The sequence below is a fragment of the Clinocottus analis genome, unplaced genomic scaffold (assembly GCF_023055335.1).
Source record: "Clinocottus analis isolate CAN_PGR_092001 unplaced genomic scaffold, fCliAna1.0.p SCAF_13, whole genome shotgun sequence".
NCBI lineage: Eukaryota > Metazoa > Chordata > Actinopteri > Perciformes > Cottidae > Clinocottus > Clinocottus analis.
Window position 1 is genome coordinate 11,629,939 of NW_027175854.1, and position 15,062 is coordinate 11,645,000.

The 15,062-nt window shown below is 44.0% G+C and overlaps 3 protein-coding genes across 11 annotated transcripts in view; 2 read left to right on the forward strand and 1 right to left on the reverse strand.

Annotated features, from left to right (window-relative positions):
* taf1c (TATA-box binding protein associated factor, RNA polymerase I subunit C) overlaps window positions 1-7,564 on the forward strand; it is a 28,423-nt gene extending 20,859 nt beyond the window's left edge. For all 5 annotated transcript variants that reach the window (XM_068573698.1, XM_068573700.1, XM_068573699.1 and 2 more), the window contains 2 exons: window positions 437-1,758; window positions 6,450-7,564. In XM_068573698.1, coding sequence (XP_068429799.1) covers window positions 437-1,758; window positions 6,450-6,659 — 1,532 coding nt within the window. In that variant the 3' untranslated portion in view covers window positions 6,660-7,564. The remainder of the gene's footprint in view (window positions 1-436; window positions 1,759-6,449) is intronic.
* The window catches only part of ccng2 (cyclin G2), an 8,153-nt gene continuing 523 nt past the window's right edge, over window positions 7,433-15,062 (reverse strand). For 2 of the 3 annotated variants that reach the window (XM_068573708.1, XM_068573707.1), the window contains exons 2-9: window positions 13,923-14,046; window positions 12,713-12,877; window positions 12,317-12,454; window positions 11,652-11,902; window positions 11,074-11,152; window positions 10,812-10,910; window positions 9,782-9,981; window positions 7,434-8,513 (exon numbers count right to left, since the gene is read on the reverse strand). In XM_068573708.1, the coding sequence (XP_068429809.1) occupies window positions 8,384-8,513; window positions 9,782-9,981; window positions 10,812-10,910; window positions 11,074-11,152; window positions 11,652-11,902; window positions 12,317-12,454; window positions 12,713-12,817 (1,002 nt within the window). In that variant the 5' untranslated portion in view covers window positions 12,818-12,877; window positions 13,923-14,046 and the 3' untranslated portion in view covers window positions 7,434-8,383. Of the gene's footprint in view, window positions 8,514-9,781; window positions 9,982-10,811; window positions 10,911-11,073; window positions 11,153-11,651; window positions 11,903-12,316; window positions 12,455-12,712; window positions 12,878-13,147; window positions 13,575-13,922; window positions 14,047-15,062 lie in introns of those variants that run through there. The other variant, XM_068573709.1, reaches the window with a different exon arrangement.
* The window catches only part of ccni (cyclin I), a 24,022-nt gene continuing 23,663 nt past the window's right edge, over window positions 14,704-15,062 (forward strand). For 2 of the 3 annotated variants that reach the window (XM_068573704.1, XM_068573706.1), the window contains exon 1: window positions 14,704-14,944. Coding sequence is in view for 1 of the 3 variants with exons in the window: in XM_068573706.1 (XP_068429807.1) it covers window positions 14,906-14,944 (39 nt within the window). In the remaining 2 variants the exon portion in view is untranslated. Of the gene's footprint in view, window positions 14,975-15,062 lie in introns of all 3 variants that reach the window. The other variant, XM_068573705.1, reaches the window with a different exon arrangement.

Sequence of the window (15,062 nt, forward strand, 5' to 3'; positions counted from 1 at the left end):
CAGGGCGTTAGTGGTGTGTGTGTGTGTGTGTGTGTGTGTGTGTGTGTGTGTGTGTGTGTGTGTGTGTGTGTGTGTGTGTGTGTGTGTGTGTGTGTGTGTGTGTGTGTGTGTGTGTGAAATATAAATAAAGGTCTTAAGTATCAAGCAGGACTTATTATTATTAAAGAATACAATAGTACTCTCAGTATCAGCTTCATTGGCCATGTGTGTTTACACATACATTTGGGGGCAAGGTATTCCTTTTAAGATTTGGTTATTAAAAATTGAGACTCTTGTAGTGAGCGGAGCCCCCTTAGTCAACAAACAGGTGACCAGCTTGTTACAAGAGACAACAGATTGTTTTTGTAGGGTTTACATAATACTTAAAACTCTTATTTCATGTGTATTACATATGTTAAGGCTGAAGCTTTCTTTTCTTTTTTCGTTTGGTCATTAGGTCTGACTTGTATCCAGAAGAGAGGAGGAAGAAAGGGCAGTGGGGAGGAGTGCATCTGTATCCTACAGCTGACCGAGGCGGGGGACATTTTCTACCAGACCCTTAAGACGGAGCAGCTGGAAACCTCTAGACCTCCAGCACCAGAGGACGAACCGATTCTGAAAGAAGCCATGACTTCGGGGGCAGAAACGGCCCGACAGCTTCGACCGCCACATCCACAGCCGGTCATATCAGACACGCCAAGTGACGAGAGCGTAATCGGACCAACCCAGGACGTGGCTGTGCCGGGTTTCGTGACGGAAACGCCAGAGAGGGAACAGCGAGTGCTGGACGCAAACTCTGACTCTTCTGCTGAGGGCCGAGAGCCCAAAGGGAGAGGCCGTTTCCTGAAGCAGTATGGGCTGCAGGTCGTTGTCAACGACGAGCCAGATCGAGTGAGCAGATCGTACAAGCGTGTGAAAGGCGGAGAGGGGGTTAGAGATAACGCAGCGGAACCCAGCAGCTCAGATTGTGCGACCGGTCCAACTGAGCGGCTGCCACCAGTAAAGCTTAGCAACGGTGCTCTTGCCACATGGAAACGTTGGCTGCAGAAGAGTCGCGGGAAGACGCCCCGTCCATGCTGCTCTCAGCACCTCACAGTCAAAACCGAAGACATCCTCCTATTGGACAATGAAGTGAGAGATCCGACAGAAGAAGAGGAAGCGCGAGCACAAAGCCTATGGCGCGACCTGAGAGTGTGCATGTCAAAGCGCTCGCTGCTGGTCCACGGTGCCGTCTCCACCCCCCTGCAGGCTCCAGGCGCAGTACCAGTAGCAGACGCGGTGGACACAGAAGCCTGGAGGGACGAGGTTAGCCACCGCCTGACCCTTGCCTGGCAGAGTGAGGGAGCGTGGCGGGCGTGGTGGGAGGAGCGGCTTGGCTTGAACAGGGAAGAGAAGGTGAAGGCTCTGAGGGGGAAGAGGAAGCGAGAGAAGGAGGCGAAGAGGGCCGCGGGTCGACATCTAGAACTTTCCGGAAGCTTCACCTCGTCCGCAAGCTTCCAGTTGAGCGACTTCTCCGACTCCACGGGTTGGTCCTCTGCGGTTGATCGGGGGGCGTCGTCGGACACCGACGGCAATCTGCCCCAGCCGGAGGGCTTTTGGGAAAGTGGGATGCCAAGGGTTGCCACGCCTAGCAGTACTGAGCTTGAGCGAGGTAACCAGCAGACCCCCAGCAGCGCCCTCACCCTGTCCCAGGCACTGAAACGTGAATCCACATCGGCCAATCGAAGGAGACCCGAGTGTCTGGCAGAGGACTACCTCACCGCTCTGTTTGCACCACAGGTAAAAATTTTAGTGTCAACGCAGAACCGGAACAAGAAATATTGTCCATGTCAGAGTAATGCTTGCTGTTGATGAAAGCTATGCTTGTTATTAGGGTCAAAGCTCCGACTTTGGTCCAAGAGGACCCTATTGAAAATATGATACTGAAGGATATCAATATCATATTTGTGTATTTAAAAAACAGCTCTCTAGCACACCCTAGAAGTTAGACAGGCAATGCCCCTCAGCAAGTATGTCTGATTAAGTTGAAATTTGACACACATGTCCAACTCTGCCTGCCCTACAAAATAGCCTCGCAGACCCCTAAAAGCCACCGCCCAAGATTTTCCTCCATTAAGTCATTTTTGGAAAAACATTTTTGACAACTCCATGCTGGGTCCGATTCATACCAAACTTCATGTAAGTCATCATTGGAGGCATATCATTCCCCATTCGATCACCATTAGCCTGGTGTTACCAGATTTGCAGCATATGTGCACATTACATCCTGTAACACAGCGGTCCCCAACCCTCGCACAGAAAGAATTATTTTTATTTTATTTTTTTTTAAATAAAAAATGTTTTATTTTAAGCAGTAAACTGGATATAAAGGTGTAAGGCTGGGTTGCACCAACAAGGATTAAATTAATCCTGGATTAGAGTTAATCTCTGTTTAGTGAATCTAGGTTCAAACTGGTTTATATTTAATCAGCGATGTGTTGCACGTCTGCATTTTAACCCTGGATTAGTTAAACTAGTTTAAACAAAGGTTAAAACAGGATTAGTTTATGTTCAATGTCTGCCATGATGAATTACAACGAAATGTAAACAAATTCACAATGTATGTTTAACAAATACAGAACTATCCATCCATCCATTATCTTAACCGCTTATCGTCATCAGGGTCGCGGGGCGCTGGAGCGATCCCAGCTGTCAAGGGGCGAAGGCAGGGTACACCCTGGACAAGTCGCCAGTCCATCACAGGGCAGACATATAGACAGACCATTCATGCTCACACCTACAGGCAATTTAGAGTCCAATTAACCTATGCAGCATGTCTTTGGGCTGTGGGAGGAAGCCGGAGAACCCGGAGACAACCCACGCTGCCACGGGGAGAACATCCGAACCCCGCCCCGCCCGGGATCCGAACCACAGACCCTCTTGCTGTGAGGCGTCAATGCTAGCCACTACACCACCGTGCAGCTAAAATACAGAACTAAATAACCCTAAATTATGCCATTTTTTTCCTAAACTAACCCTGTAGCATAAAATCACAAAGTTACTAGGAGCTGCAGAAGTGTTGGCACTGTAACATTCCTCTCACTTCCACGCTTGATTGCTGGTCCAACTTTCCCATTGAGGTTTATGACAGACTCCTTTGTGAATCTATACGCTGTGAAAACTCGCTGTTGTCATAGAATTTGATTGGTTTTAACTTATCTCTAATTTTTCTGCGAGGAACTCTTTCCTCAAACTCCATCCAGCAAAGATTTGCAGCCATGTTGTCAATAAAATGGAGATAAACCTCCTTCAGGGGTGGTTTAAATATAACTGCTAATCCAGGTTTAGTTTAGGTTTAAGATAACTGGTGCAACAGATTTGATTTTAATATAGATTTAAATGGAAATCAAACTGAGATCACCAGAGGATTAGATTTACCCAGGATTAATTAATTTAATTTTAATTAATTAAACTAATTAATATGTCTTAACTAATTTATATGTCTGCCCTGTGATGGACTGGCGACTTGTCCAGGGTGTACCCTTCCTTCGCCCCTTGACAGCTGGGATCGGCTCCAGCGCCCCGTGACCCTAATGAGGATAAGCGGTTAAGATAATGGATGGATGGATGGATAATTAAACTAAGGTTAAACTAGGTTTAAAGTTTGGTGCAACTGGATGAAAAGACAAACCTCATTTAAACCTAGTTTAAGAGTTAATCGTTGTTGGTGCAACCCAGTCTAAGTTAAGCAGTAGACTGGACATAAAAGTCTAAGTTACGGAGTAGATCGGATATAAAGTACATACGTCGAGTGTCTCCCATCACACTGACCCAACCGGTAGCAGAGAAATCAGCTCAGGGCTCCCACTAATTTGGTGTAATGGTGAGTTGTATATTTATGCAATTGCTTTTTGCCGGTCGTACATTTTATTACATCATATTTATTGCCCACAACGTGATGGCCAGTCCGTGAAAATATTGTCTGACACGAAACCGGTTTGTGTCGCAAAAAAGGTTGGGGACCACTGCTGTAACATACCCTGACATTTTTATGCCATTTCACTGCAAATAATTTTTTATTTTCGATACCATTTTCAGTATTTGTACTCTTCCATACTCTAGACCTTCGTGATGAAAAATTGTCAAAATGATGGGTTGAAGGACGTTGACGTGGAGCCCATTTCACACCAATTTGTGCGGTTTGCTATGTTGGAGAAAGTTGTTGTAAGTTCACGGTACACATTGTCATAGCGCCACCTACTGGCAAAAGGAAATGACACGTTTAATACTTTGATGTACCAGATTAACCTCAAATTTGCTAAGTAAAGCCTTAATACATCATCATGAATATTGTGAGTTTTTATTAAACATCGTTGCCATGGTAACGCTTCATAGCCCCTTCAAACTGAAGTTGATTGTTTAGTGGCTTGGGAGGCTCAAAAACTCATGGAACTTTCCAAATGTGTCATAGGTGATGGAAACAAATAATTCATGTACATTTTTGACTTGGCTGTTAAAACACACCTAAACAGCACCCTCTACACATTTAAAAAGAGTAGCCCAGCACTATGTATCCCCTAAATATATAAACTCATGTAGGCACATGTATGAAATGGAGACTTAAAAAAAATACATCTTGCTCTAAACTTTACTGGAAGTCAGACAATCGTATTTCTGTGTGATTTCTTCTTTTTTTTTGCCCATTTCTAATTGCTATACATTAACATCCCTAACACGAAAATCCTCATTAAACAAGCTTGTGTAACTCCACTGGACTTGCTCGAAAATAATTTTCTTGCTTGATAAAAAAATAAGGGCCTGAGGACAAAGACAAGCCTATTTTAACTCGTAATCAATCTCGATCTTCTGGCGAAAGTAAATCAGCGTTGCATGACAAATGGCATCGAATTTACATGACATTTACATGAAGTGGTCTACACAGTGGATACAGGAACTGATAAGGTATTTGCATAGCTTAATTTCCTACGTCACACAATCCATGTGGGAAAATAACACCTGACTGGCAGCCGAACGTTCTTGGCCGAGCAAGCCGTCAGTGCCCCAAAGGTGCGGAACCCGTTCAACAGTCCTTGGCTGCGTTTGCCAGATTCGATCGTTTTTAGGAACTTAAGAAGGCTCGAAAGAAGGGTTCGCTAAGAAGGAGCGCTAAGATACGAGTGTTTCCCAGATGCGTTCTTAACTGCCTTCTTAAGATCTCGCCAAAGAAGCTTCCTAAGACGGTCTTAGTGGGAGCTGTTCACCGCCGTGGTGCTGAAACTAAATCAATCGATGCCAGGTTAATCGATCACCCACCACTTTATCAACGCATAAATCACACACAACGCCCTGTGGTGCCCACATGCAATTACCCTACGCGTGCGCGCGTGTGTGTGTATGCTATCCACGACACCAATCACCCGGGGGTTGCTAGCCATGGCATGAAATCCACGGTGAACCTGGCAGACCTCGTCCCGTGTGGTGGGCATTGTGATGTGTGTCCTGGCATGGCGCAGGAGGATCGGTGTCACGGCTGCCACACTCCGTGAAACCGATGCCTTGTTGAGGCCGGTGCCGTCCCCCACCACCTCCAGGAAGCGCCCTACTGCGTAAAAATGCAGGCTAAGGGCAACATTGCAGTGGGTTGGCCTCTAGATGTGTGGTGACACTAGCATGACGAGGCGTTGCATCTCCACACGGTGAAGCCGGCACTTGGACTGAACAGCTCGGTCCGACAACACATTAAGTGGGGAGAAGTGCTGACGCACATATGCATTTATGTAAACTATCTGGCTTTGTGCACGGCGACGCTGTTGGTTAGCAGCGAGATTATACTGTATTGCAGCCATGGTGTCTCTCACGCGTGGACTTCAGCAACGCCTTTAGACGTGGAGCCTCTCTTGATGAGGTACCACAGGGTTGTTGATGTTTTTATAGCTAACGTAAACTCATATGCAGATTCCGAATGTGTGTGAAAACGCAATGATTGATATTAATGATGATTCATTTTTTTATGTAGCTTCAGGAACACTAGGGAAATTCTTTATTTTTATATCGTTATTTTTCTTTTTATGCTATTATTTTTCTTGCGTCAGTGTTCTGCAGCTATGGTCGCACATTCATCATTACGCATGGTTAAGGTATTCCTTTAAATGTCAGATATAACTTTCGCTGACGAGGCTGCAGTGAACGTTAGTCGCTAAGAAGTCAGTTAAGAGTGGGTCAGACCGAACTTACATTTCGTTCTTAGTAAAAGAGCGTCTTAAGCGAAGAACGACTCTGGGAAACACGTCGTTCTTTCACAGCGCTCTTAGAGCGCTCCTAAGACGCTCTTAAGCGCTAAGAGCGTCTTAACGAATCTGGGAAACGCGACCTTTGTTATTATATTTTTGTGATGTTCTGGTGAGGAGGGCGGGAAACCTGAATGCAACTCTACAGTTTGTTGTGAGTCAAATCAATATGTGTAACTCCTCCTCCCCCCGGTCTGTTTCTAGGATAAGACCTTGCAGCCCCACAGTTATTTCCTAGAAGAGGAGAGCACTGCGCACCACCCTGCTCCAGCTCCACCCGTGGCCCCGTCTTCTTTTCAGAGGAGCCTCCTGCAGGATCTGTCGCAGAGCGCCTCCCTTCGGTCAGGTCTCTCCCAGAGCTCACAGGGTCGACTGGGGCAGCTCAAGAAGAAGAAGTCTCGAATGGGATTTTGATCGTCACACAGGGCAGGGGGACATCATTATTTGGTGTACGCTGTCAACCAAAAAGAGGAGGCCGGACTGACCTGAATCAACTAAAGTAATTGTTTTTCTCTGCTCATTGGCCTCTTCTGCTGCCTCAGGATTAGTGGAATGAAATGCAAACTGTCCATAGTGGTGGGAAGATAAATGAGCTGCATGTCGGAATGATCCCGAAGAAGTGTGTGAGTGTGAGTGTGAGAGTAACGTTCCTGTGTCACTGGCTTGAATAGAGAAGTTATCTTGGTTGGTTGGTTCTTAACTGAAGGTAGGAGGGCAAACCAACTGTCGGTGTGATCGAGTAGTTAAAATGTGACATTAAGCAGAGATGGATGGTTTAAACAAAAGGAAGCCGCTCCCATTTGGTGGAAATAGAAAGAATTATTCACCCCGTTGCTTATGGTGTGAAAATAGACGACATACAATAGTACTAAAATAATTTGCTGATTTTGTAAGTAAAATGTTATTTTTACTGAAAGTTGGGTTTCTGTTTTTTTACAGAACTCATCCGGTTGTATATTTACTTAAATAAATGAGGTGTGCGAAGTTATTTTAAGTTTATGCTTCAAAAAGTTGAGACTTTTATTTTAGAAGTCTTAGAATTTGAGAAAATATCAATAGTATCAGAGCCACAGTGGAGCCGTTATACTTAAGTTTCATGTGGGAATTGTGTTACAAGAATATTGGTATCCTCAAATTAGCTTCTTTTACATGCTTGTATGCATTGATAAATATGTTTCCAACAACCTATTTACTGTGGACACAGTGAATTAATACATTTTTCCCCACACAAGTTCTTTTAATTTAGAAAAATATCTGTTGCTGAAGTGTCATTCGACCCGTCCTGTGACTCTTGAATAAATCCATAATGTTCTCTTGTCTGCATCATGTAGTTCTTTCAGTTTGTGTGGGAGGGGGGAGGAGTATCAAAGCATGATGGAATAAAAAGACAACAGATTAAAAAATAAGATTTTTTTAAAAAGAAACAAAAAGGGAATAAATAACATATCTACAAAGAACTATTAACATTTTTTGTACATCATTTACAGTTTTGCATGTTTTTTTTACAGTCTTCATTACTCTGTTTGAAACGGCGTTCTGAGTTTCCAAACACCAAATGTTTTTTAAGCTACATCCTAAACACAATCTACTTCTAAATTAAAACCAGGGTCATACGTCCTCACATCTAAACACACATTCCTTAACAGCCTGGAGGGGGGGGAGGGAGGGCTGACTGAGCCCCAGCTCTGAACACTTTGATACATTAGTGCCCCCCCCCCCCCTCTCCCTCCAGACGAACTCGATACTTCACATGAGATTTATTAAATGAAAGAAAACTGTGCAAAGGGAACTCAACTACAAAAGAGAGCAAACTTACTCACTAACTGTATTTTACTTTTCAACTCTGTTATCCAGAAAATGTAGAGGGTACAGGACTTCAACGTTTACATCTCGATCCCTGACCACTGCCGCTCTAAGCTTCTGTCCACCAATAAGATTCTTCTTACTCTTATCAAAAGCATTTCTTGTATGAAATAAATACGTTTTGGCAAATTATTTTTGATAACGTGAAGTCTGCCAGTTCAGAGCCGCAAAAGGTCCATCCGTCAGTGACCAGTGACTCTAAGCACCAGAGCTTATTAAACAATAAATTAAAGACTTCTGGTAAAACAGTTCGAGGGATAGGGGGTGGGGAGGCGTTATTCGTGGAGGTGTTGGCAGTGTTCTTGGTGACGGAGGTGAAGAGGGAAGAAGGGCCCTTCTGCATCGCTGCCCAGAGAACTGCTGAGAGACTCCTCGCCTGAACTCATGTCCTCACACGAGTCCTCGCTGTAGAGACACACACAAGGGCGTCACACAAACACGCGCACACACAAAAATGATACTGACTTGATAGTTGTTGAGCTTGATAACATTTAAGTCACACCGGGACAGAAGACAGAAAGTGTGTATCATGTACTGTCTGAGTGAAGAAACGGTGATGCAGACTGATGCAATCTGTCAAACTGATCTCATGTTCTGATGCCAAGGTTTTTTTTGGGGGGGGGGGGGGGGGGGGCTGTAGCTCAGGGGGATGAGTGGTCGTCCTGTTATCACCAGGTAGCCGGCTCGATCCCAGTCTCCTCATAGTTCACACGTCAAAGTGTCTCTGAGCAAGACACCCAACCCCTGGTTGCTCCCTGGGCGCCTCACGTGGCAGCCCACTGCTCCCTAATCAAGGATGGGTTCAATGCGGAAAAGAATTTCCTCAAGGGGATTAATAAAGTGCATGTTTTTTTTTCTAGTCTGACTCAGTGTCTGTCTGTTTTAAGTGCTCAATGTTCAGATGTGTAATTTAATGGTATAATTAGAAAAAGGATTGAAAAACATTTGACAGTCAGCTGGTTTGTTTGACGAAGGAGTCCGCTGGCGGAAGTCTCCCTGTTTCGCTTCCTCCAGTTTGCTTGTTTTTCTGCACACACTCAAAGTTCCGTCTTGCATAAAAGCAAGGCCCTCTGGTGATGTCATGGAAACGTCTGTGTCAGTGGGACACAACTAGAGACATGCACACATCCCATCATGTAGTGCTAGGAGATATGAGGGGCCCTTAACAAGCCAAGATGGTCGGATGGGCTGGGCTCTCTCAGTTTGTATGTATGACGTGTTGCGAAAGATCAGAAACGGGTGTTGCACCAGAGGACTGTTCCCTATCCACAGTCCCGATTTAAAAAAAACTTGACATGGAATTCAAAACCTTTTGTGGTTCACAGGTGTCTCCAGGAGCACGTACATTAGTGACACATGCATAAACAGACAGACATTTTAATCTGTTGTGACTCAGCGACGTCTGGTTTACCTTTTTAGACTACGGGATCGACTTCTTACAGTGTATTTAATAGGGTATTGGTGTGTGCGTGACACAAGGTGTGTTGGGTTGGGTTCCTTTTAAAAATTGGAATGCCTCTGTTATTGTTTTCAGGAGTGATTGATATTTAACATCATATACCAGGCTGACATCTGTGCAAATTAAATTTAATCAATTAGTGTTTGCATTGCCTCAGGTGTGTTTGATGCTCTGGCAGTGTTGGTATTCAGTTAGGTTTGTTTGGGTCTCTGACCTCTCACACTCATCCCAGCAACCCTCTGGGATGGTGGGCAGTTCGGGGACGGTGCGGTAGCTGTGAAGGTTCATGGCAGTCCGCCGTGACACGACCCACTGGAGCTTCCTGTGATTGGGTTTGCTGCATTCAGGGGAGGCGTAATCGGACAGACATGGAGCCACACGCTCACTCCACAGCAGCAGCTCGCCGTCAGTAATCTGAAACCAAGCCACGTTCAGTTTGAGTGCCTGGCCCTCTGTCCTGTTCACTGATATTGGTGCATTTAAAGTAATCCAATTACATAACGGTACGTTTCTCTAGAAACCAGGTTAAAGCGGTCTGACAAGCTAACACCTGATGCGCTGGTGCTCGCACACATGAATTGAAAAGTGTTTGTAAGTGGGAAGACTGTAAAATAATGTAATGTTAGGTAAAATTTTTAAATACACCCCAATACGGGTATATAAAAAGAAGATCGTACATTTTTCTTCAGGTAATCATGTAATGGCAGGTGTAAACACCTGAAAATACCCCCCATCAAATCCCACCGTGTCAGCCTCATTGCCTTTTAACATTGAGTTGAGCCGTCACAACACCAGACCAGGTTACTTAACAAAGCCGTCGATAAAAAACTAAAATATATGCTGTGGAGCAGAGCCAAGAATAAATGGACACCCCCACTTCTGCTCCTTTTCAGAGTATGATTACACACAATTCTGCACTGCGTTCACTTCCCCTTCTATTCACCTCGAAACTAAGTAATAAGCCTGCAGGCTGCTATGCTGTTAAACAAAGTTGTTTGTCATATTATTGTTAGTGTTTTCTGTTTGTAATTGATCCAGGAAATGTGAAGCTGATACCAGCGGTAAATTTTACTTTATAAAAATCAGTAGTCCTGTGAAATAAAATCTTTTAGGGTCTTGTTTTCTCGAAGATTGATTTGCTCCGGGCTGCTGTTGTGGAAAAAATATATTTTTTGGAGAAGTTTAAAATTCCACAGGTGTTACTTTCTCTCTTTGTTGCTGTTGTGTAATAAAGTAATGTTTACCTTTAGGTGTCTCTGGATGTGGTAGGCTATCTCCAGCATGTCCTCCGACTGGACGGCTTCCATCTCCTGCCTCAGGAGAGACAAGGCAAGAACGGAAGGCTGGATGGAGAAACAAAAAAGAAAAGGCACAGGAAGTGTTGACGTTTCAGTATTGTCAAACCAACAGCAACTTTTTTTTTAGTAGTAGTAGCTAATTTCTTCGCTAGACTGCTGAGCTACTGTAATCCTGTGTGACTGCTGACCCGCTACTCTGAATTCCTACCTTTGCTTTAGAGAAGGAGATCCGGCAAAGACAGGCTTTAAGTTGAGCTTCCAGCTTCTCAAGGCTCAGCGTCTCTTTCCTGTTCAGACAGTCAGGTTTAGGGTGTGTTTTCGGGTTAGCATTGTTTCTAAGACGAACACAATTAAATTTCATGGACTCTGAACCATCGCATGAATCTGAAAACATCATAAAAAACAAATTGATTTAAGCTTTTGTTGGGTTTTGGTCCACATTGCAGCGCATTGAAAACAATACACTGTCAGGATTATGAAAATGTGAGGTGTCATTGCCAGCGCTAGCAGACAGCAAATGTTATCAGTCAGACGATGAACGTTTGACCGCTGCCCTACATGAGCTGGAATTGCCGTAATAAAAAAGCATTGGGGTGGAGAATCTTGGCAATTAAATATTGGGAAAATCCAATCTGAACTCTGGCATTTTAGGGTGACATTCAGAGATGTGAGACAAATTCTGAATGTGCGCCAAAGGAGGGCTGCAAAAATGTAATCATCTATCTATAAATATATATTTTATGTTGTCATAGAAATTGAACCAAATCTAAAAAGTGGCGGTCTCACCTGTCTGTGGAGTGTGAATGTGCAATTTGGTGGTACAAGTGCAAAAAGGTTAAGGCGGTGACGGCTTTGGACTTGACACCGAGCTTCTCGCCGACTATCTTCTCCATGCGGCAGAGGTCGGACGCGGTGAAGCGGCACTGTCCAATGCGGATGAGTTCGTGGGCGGGCACCAGGTTGCATTCCTCCTCGGTCACTTTGGCCGCCATGTGGAGGCAGCTGACGCTGACGCAGGATAGGTGCTTCGGCTGGACCTGAGGTGGATGGGCACGTGGGTAATAGACAGTTTGGATAACAGATTTCTATCAGTGAGCTGGACCTGGTTACCGTAACCATTTACGTATGAAGATCGGCAACAAAATAATTGAACACGCTGCATTTAATTTATTGTTTCTTATCAGCACAGACTGATTAAACAAGTAGGAGGTAGTTGATTTATTAACATAAAGACTATTTGCTAATGGAATTGCTTTGTTTAAAACAAATCCTGTACTTAATTTCTGGAGAAAAGAAAATTGTGCACATATACAAATTAATCTTTGTCATACAACGTGTTAACTCCTACATTTGTTGTTTTAAAAAAGGACACTGCATTGTTGCAGTTGTCACCAGGTGCTGTTAAACGCTAAAGAGTCCTCAGGGAGTAGAGAGGAAAGAGCATCACGTACCCTGATCATGGCCAGGAATCTGTCCAGCAGGTTAACGGCCAGGACAAAGGTCTGCGTACTGTAGCCGAAGAAGCTGGTCAAACTCCACAGGTCCTCCACTTTGGCGTTTCTGCCCTTGGCCGAGATCCGGCTGTCGTCCTGAAAAACAAAAGACGTTTTGTTGATTAACCTGCTTTGTCTGCCACACACTCTAGTGCTTACTTACATTTCAGCAGAAAGGTTTTGAACAGAATTTGTTATCCTTGAAAGCACATCTGGCTTGTTTTGTTTCTACATTTCATAGGTTTAACAATAGATGAACAGGTCGATAAAAAATTTAAAAAACTTCCAAATAAGTTTAATGTCCAAAAGACTGGATCCTGTGGAGCCACACCCCCAAGCCCGAAACAGTCTCACCCCTGTTGTGGATTCGATGAGCCTCAGTCCTGTTTCTTTAGGGCGATAATAAACCTCCTGCTCATAATTCACCCGCAGCTCCTTCATCAGCTTGTAGGCGTCCATGTTTGGGGCTGGCCCAGGAGGAAGTGATCCCTTGTTTGTTTTTTAACAACAGTATCTTCACTGCAAAACATGAAAAGCACCCAGGGTCAGCTCCAAAATATAACCACGTATTCAAGCAATTTGAACAGTCCTAAATACAATCTACAAAAAAAAATTAAAACTGTAATCCAGAATGATCAATCTTCCAAGTGAATCAGAAGAAAAGGTCTGTACCACCACAATTAACCAATAAAATGTATTCTGGGCTTCTGCTGTAATTTTAAATATTCTATAAAGGCCAGAGACCCTTTTTCGTCGTTGTAGTTGGTGATCATCGAGGAGGCAAGCTACCGTTTTCAAATCCTCTGAAAGGAGCGGGGGAGGGGCTGTGTGTGGTTCATTCCTGGTACCGTCCGTCTGCATCAAACTACCCTGTTCGAAATTAGAATACTTTTCTAGATTAAAACGCAGTAGAAATGTACTTCAGCGTTCAAATATGTGTCGAGTGAGTGTTGGTTATTAGTAGATTAATAGCGTTCAAAAACTCTGCTGTGGACGGAGGACGGATCCGGAAGACAACAACAGACCAGCAGGGGGGGAATTATATTTGTCTACAGGAAAGGAAATTCTCAGCAAATGTATTTGATGTAATTAGCTCATTAGATATTTACGCCACGAGCGTAAACCCTAGCTGGAGCGTTTAATGACACAATTTATACAGATATTGCAAATGGACAACGTCGCCTTTTAAACGTTCTGTACGAGTTTTGTCAAAATTGTGTGTGTGTGTGTGTGTGTGTGTGTGTGTGTGTGTGTGTGTGTGTGTGTGTGTGTGTGTGTGTGTGTGTGTGTGCGAGCGAGCGAGCGTGTGTGTGTGTGTGTGTGAACGTCAACAGAAGAAAACCAGACGTGCGATTAATAATTAACAACGGTTTGCTTTTGTAACGTAACGTTAACTAGATTGGTAAATGGAGGTCCCGTTGTCGGCCGTTCCAATTCATTCGTTCGCTTTCTTCTCTCCTCTTTTCGAGTTAGCGTTGGATAGAAAAGTAACATATAACATTAGTTTGCGTTCTCTGTATGTCAAGTATAATTTCAACAAATAGTGTTTTAAATTGTACCCTACCTGCTATTGCAGATTAAAGCCACATATCTGTTGTCTTCCGCTGTACCTCACGGTCCTTCTCGTCTTCTCTTCTTTCTCCTTTCTCTTGTCCTCTTTTGTTGACGTTCATAACGCTCACGCCCACCTACCAACGTCACGCGGAACGTACCAATCAAAAGGCTTCAGTAAAATAAGAGATACCAGCTCCTTTCGAATTTACCGGAATACATGACGCATCAACTTATGTGTCTGTGTCGTTTTGACTTGATTTCTTACATTTCCAACCAAAGGTTTGCACTTGAGATTGATCGGCAATCTTTAATTAACTGATAAACGCCACTGGGATCGAAATACAGCCTATCTATTGCACGAGCCAATCTCCCACCCCTCCCATTTGATGTTTCTCTGAACCAATCAACAAGCATCAGTTTGGTGCGTTCAAATAGTCCGCCCAAAAATGGAATACTGTGATTGGCTTATGGCGGCACAGTCCTGACGCAAGCTTAAGCATTACATAGTCATTTGTTCGACTGTGTTTTTGATGATTGTCTTCAACAGCTTTATAATTGTCAGGCATGCATGTGTTTGTCTGTAATAAATATGGATTCCTGCCAAACTGCTAAGTAACTTTTGGATGTTTGAAAGTTATGTCACCAATGTCAATATATTTTGAGTTACAGTACTCTTACTATAAACTTACAAGAGCACCATTCAAAAATACTTATAGATATTGTGTATTATAATGTAAATATCCCACAGAGGGTAACGTTGTTTGTCCTCCGGTTCTGCCTGTAGGTGGGCGGAGACTCGAGTCCTCTTCCCCGAGTCCCCTCCTCGGAAGTGGACGCATCAGTCTATTCCGTTCTTTTATTTTTATATATTTTTTTACAACAACAACCCCTTTCCCCTAACACGTACCACCATGGACGCCAGGATGGAGGACTAAACTGAAGAACGGGCCCCCGATTTCACCCCCATATTTATCCTCGAACTGAGTGGACCGGATGAAATCCATCCGTGGCGTTCTCCGCTTCGCAGGGGAGGTACTGCTTTGGGCTCCGTCTACTTACTGGGTCTGTGTTGGCATTTTAAATGCCCCTTATTGTTTATAATTAACCTGGTTCTCACTGTAAACGTGCCTTAACGCCTATCAAGTGCCAC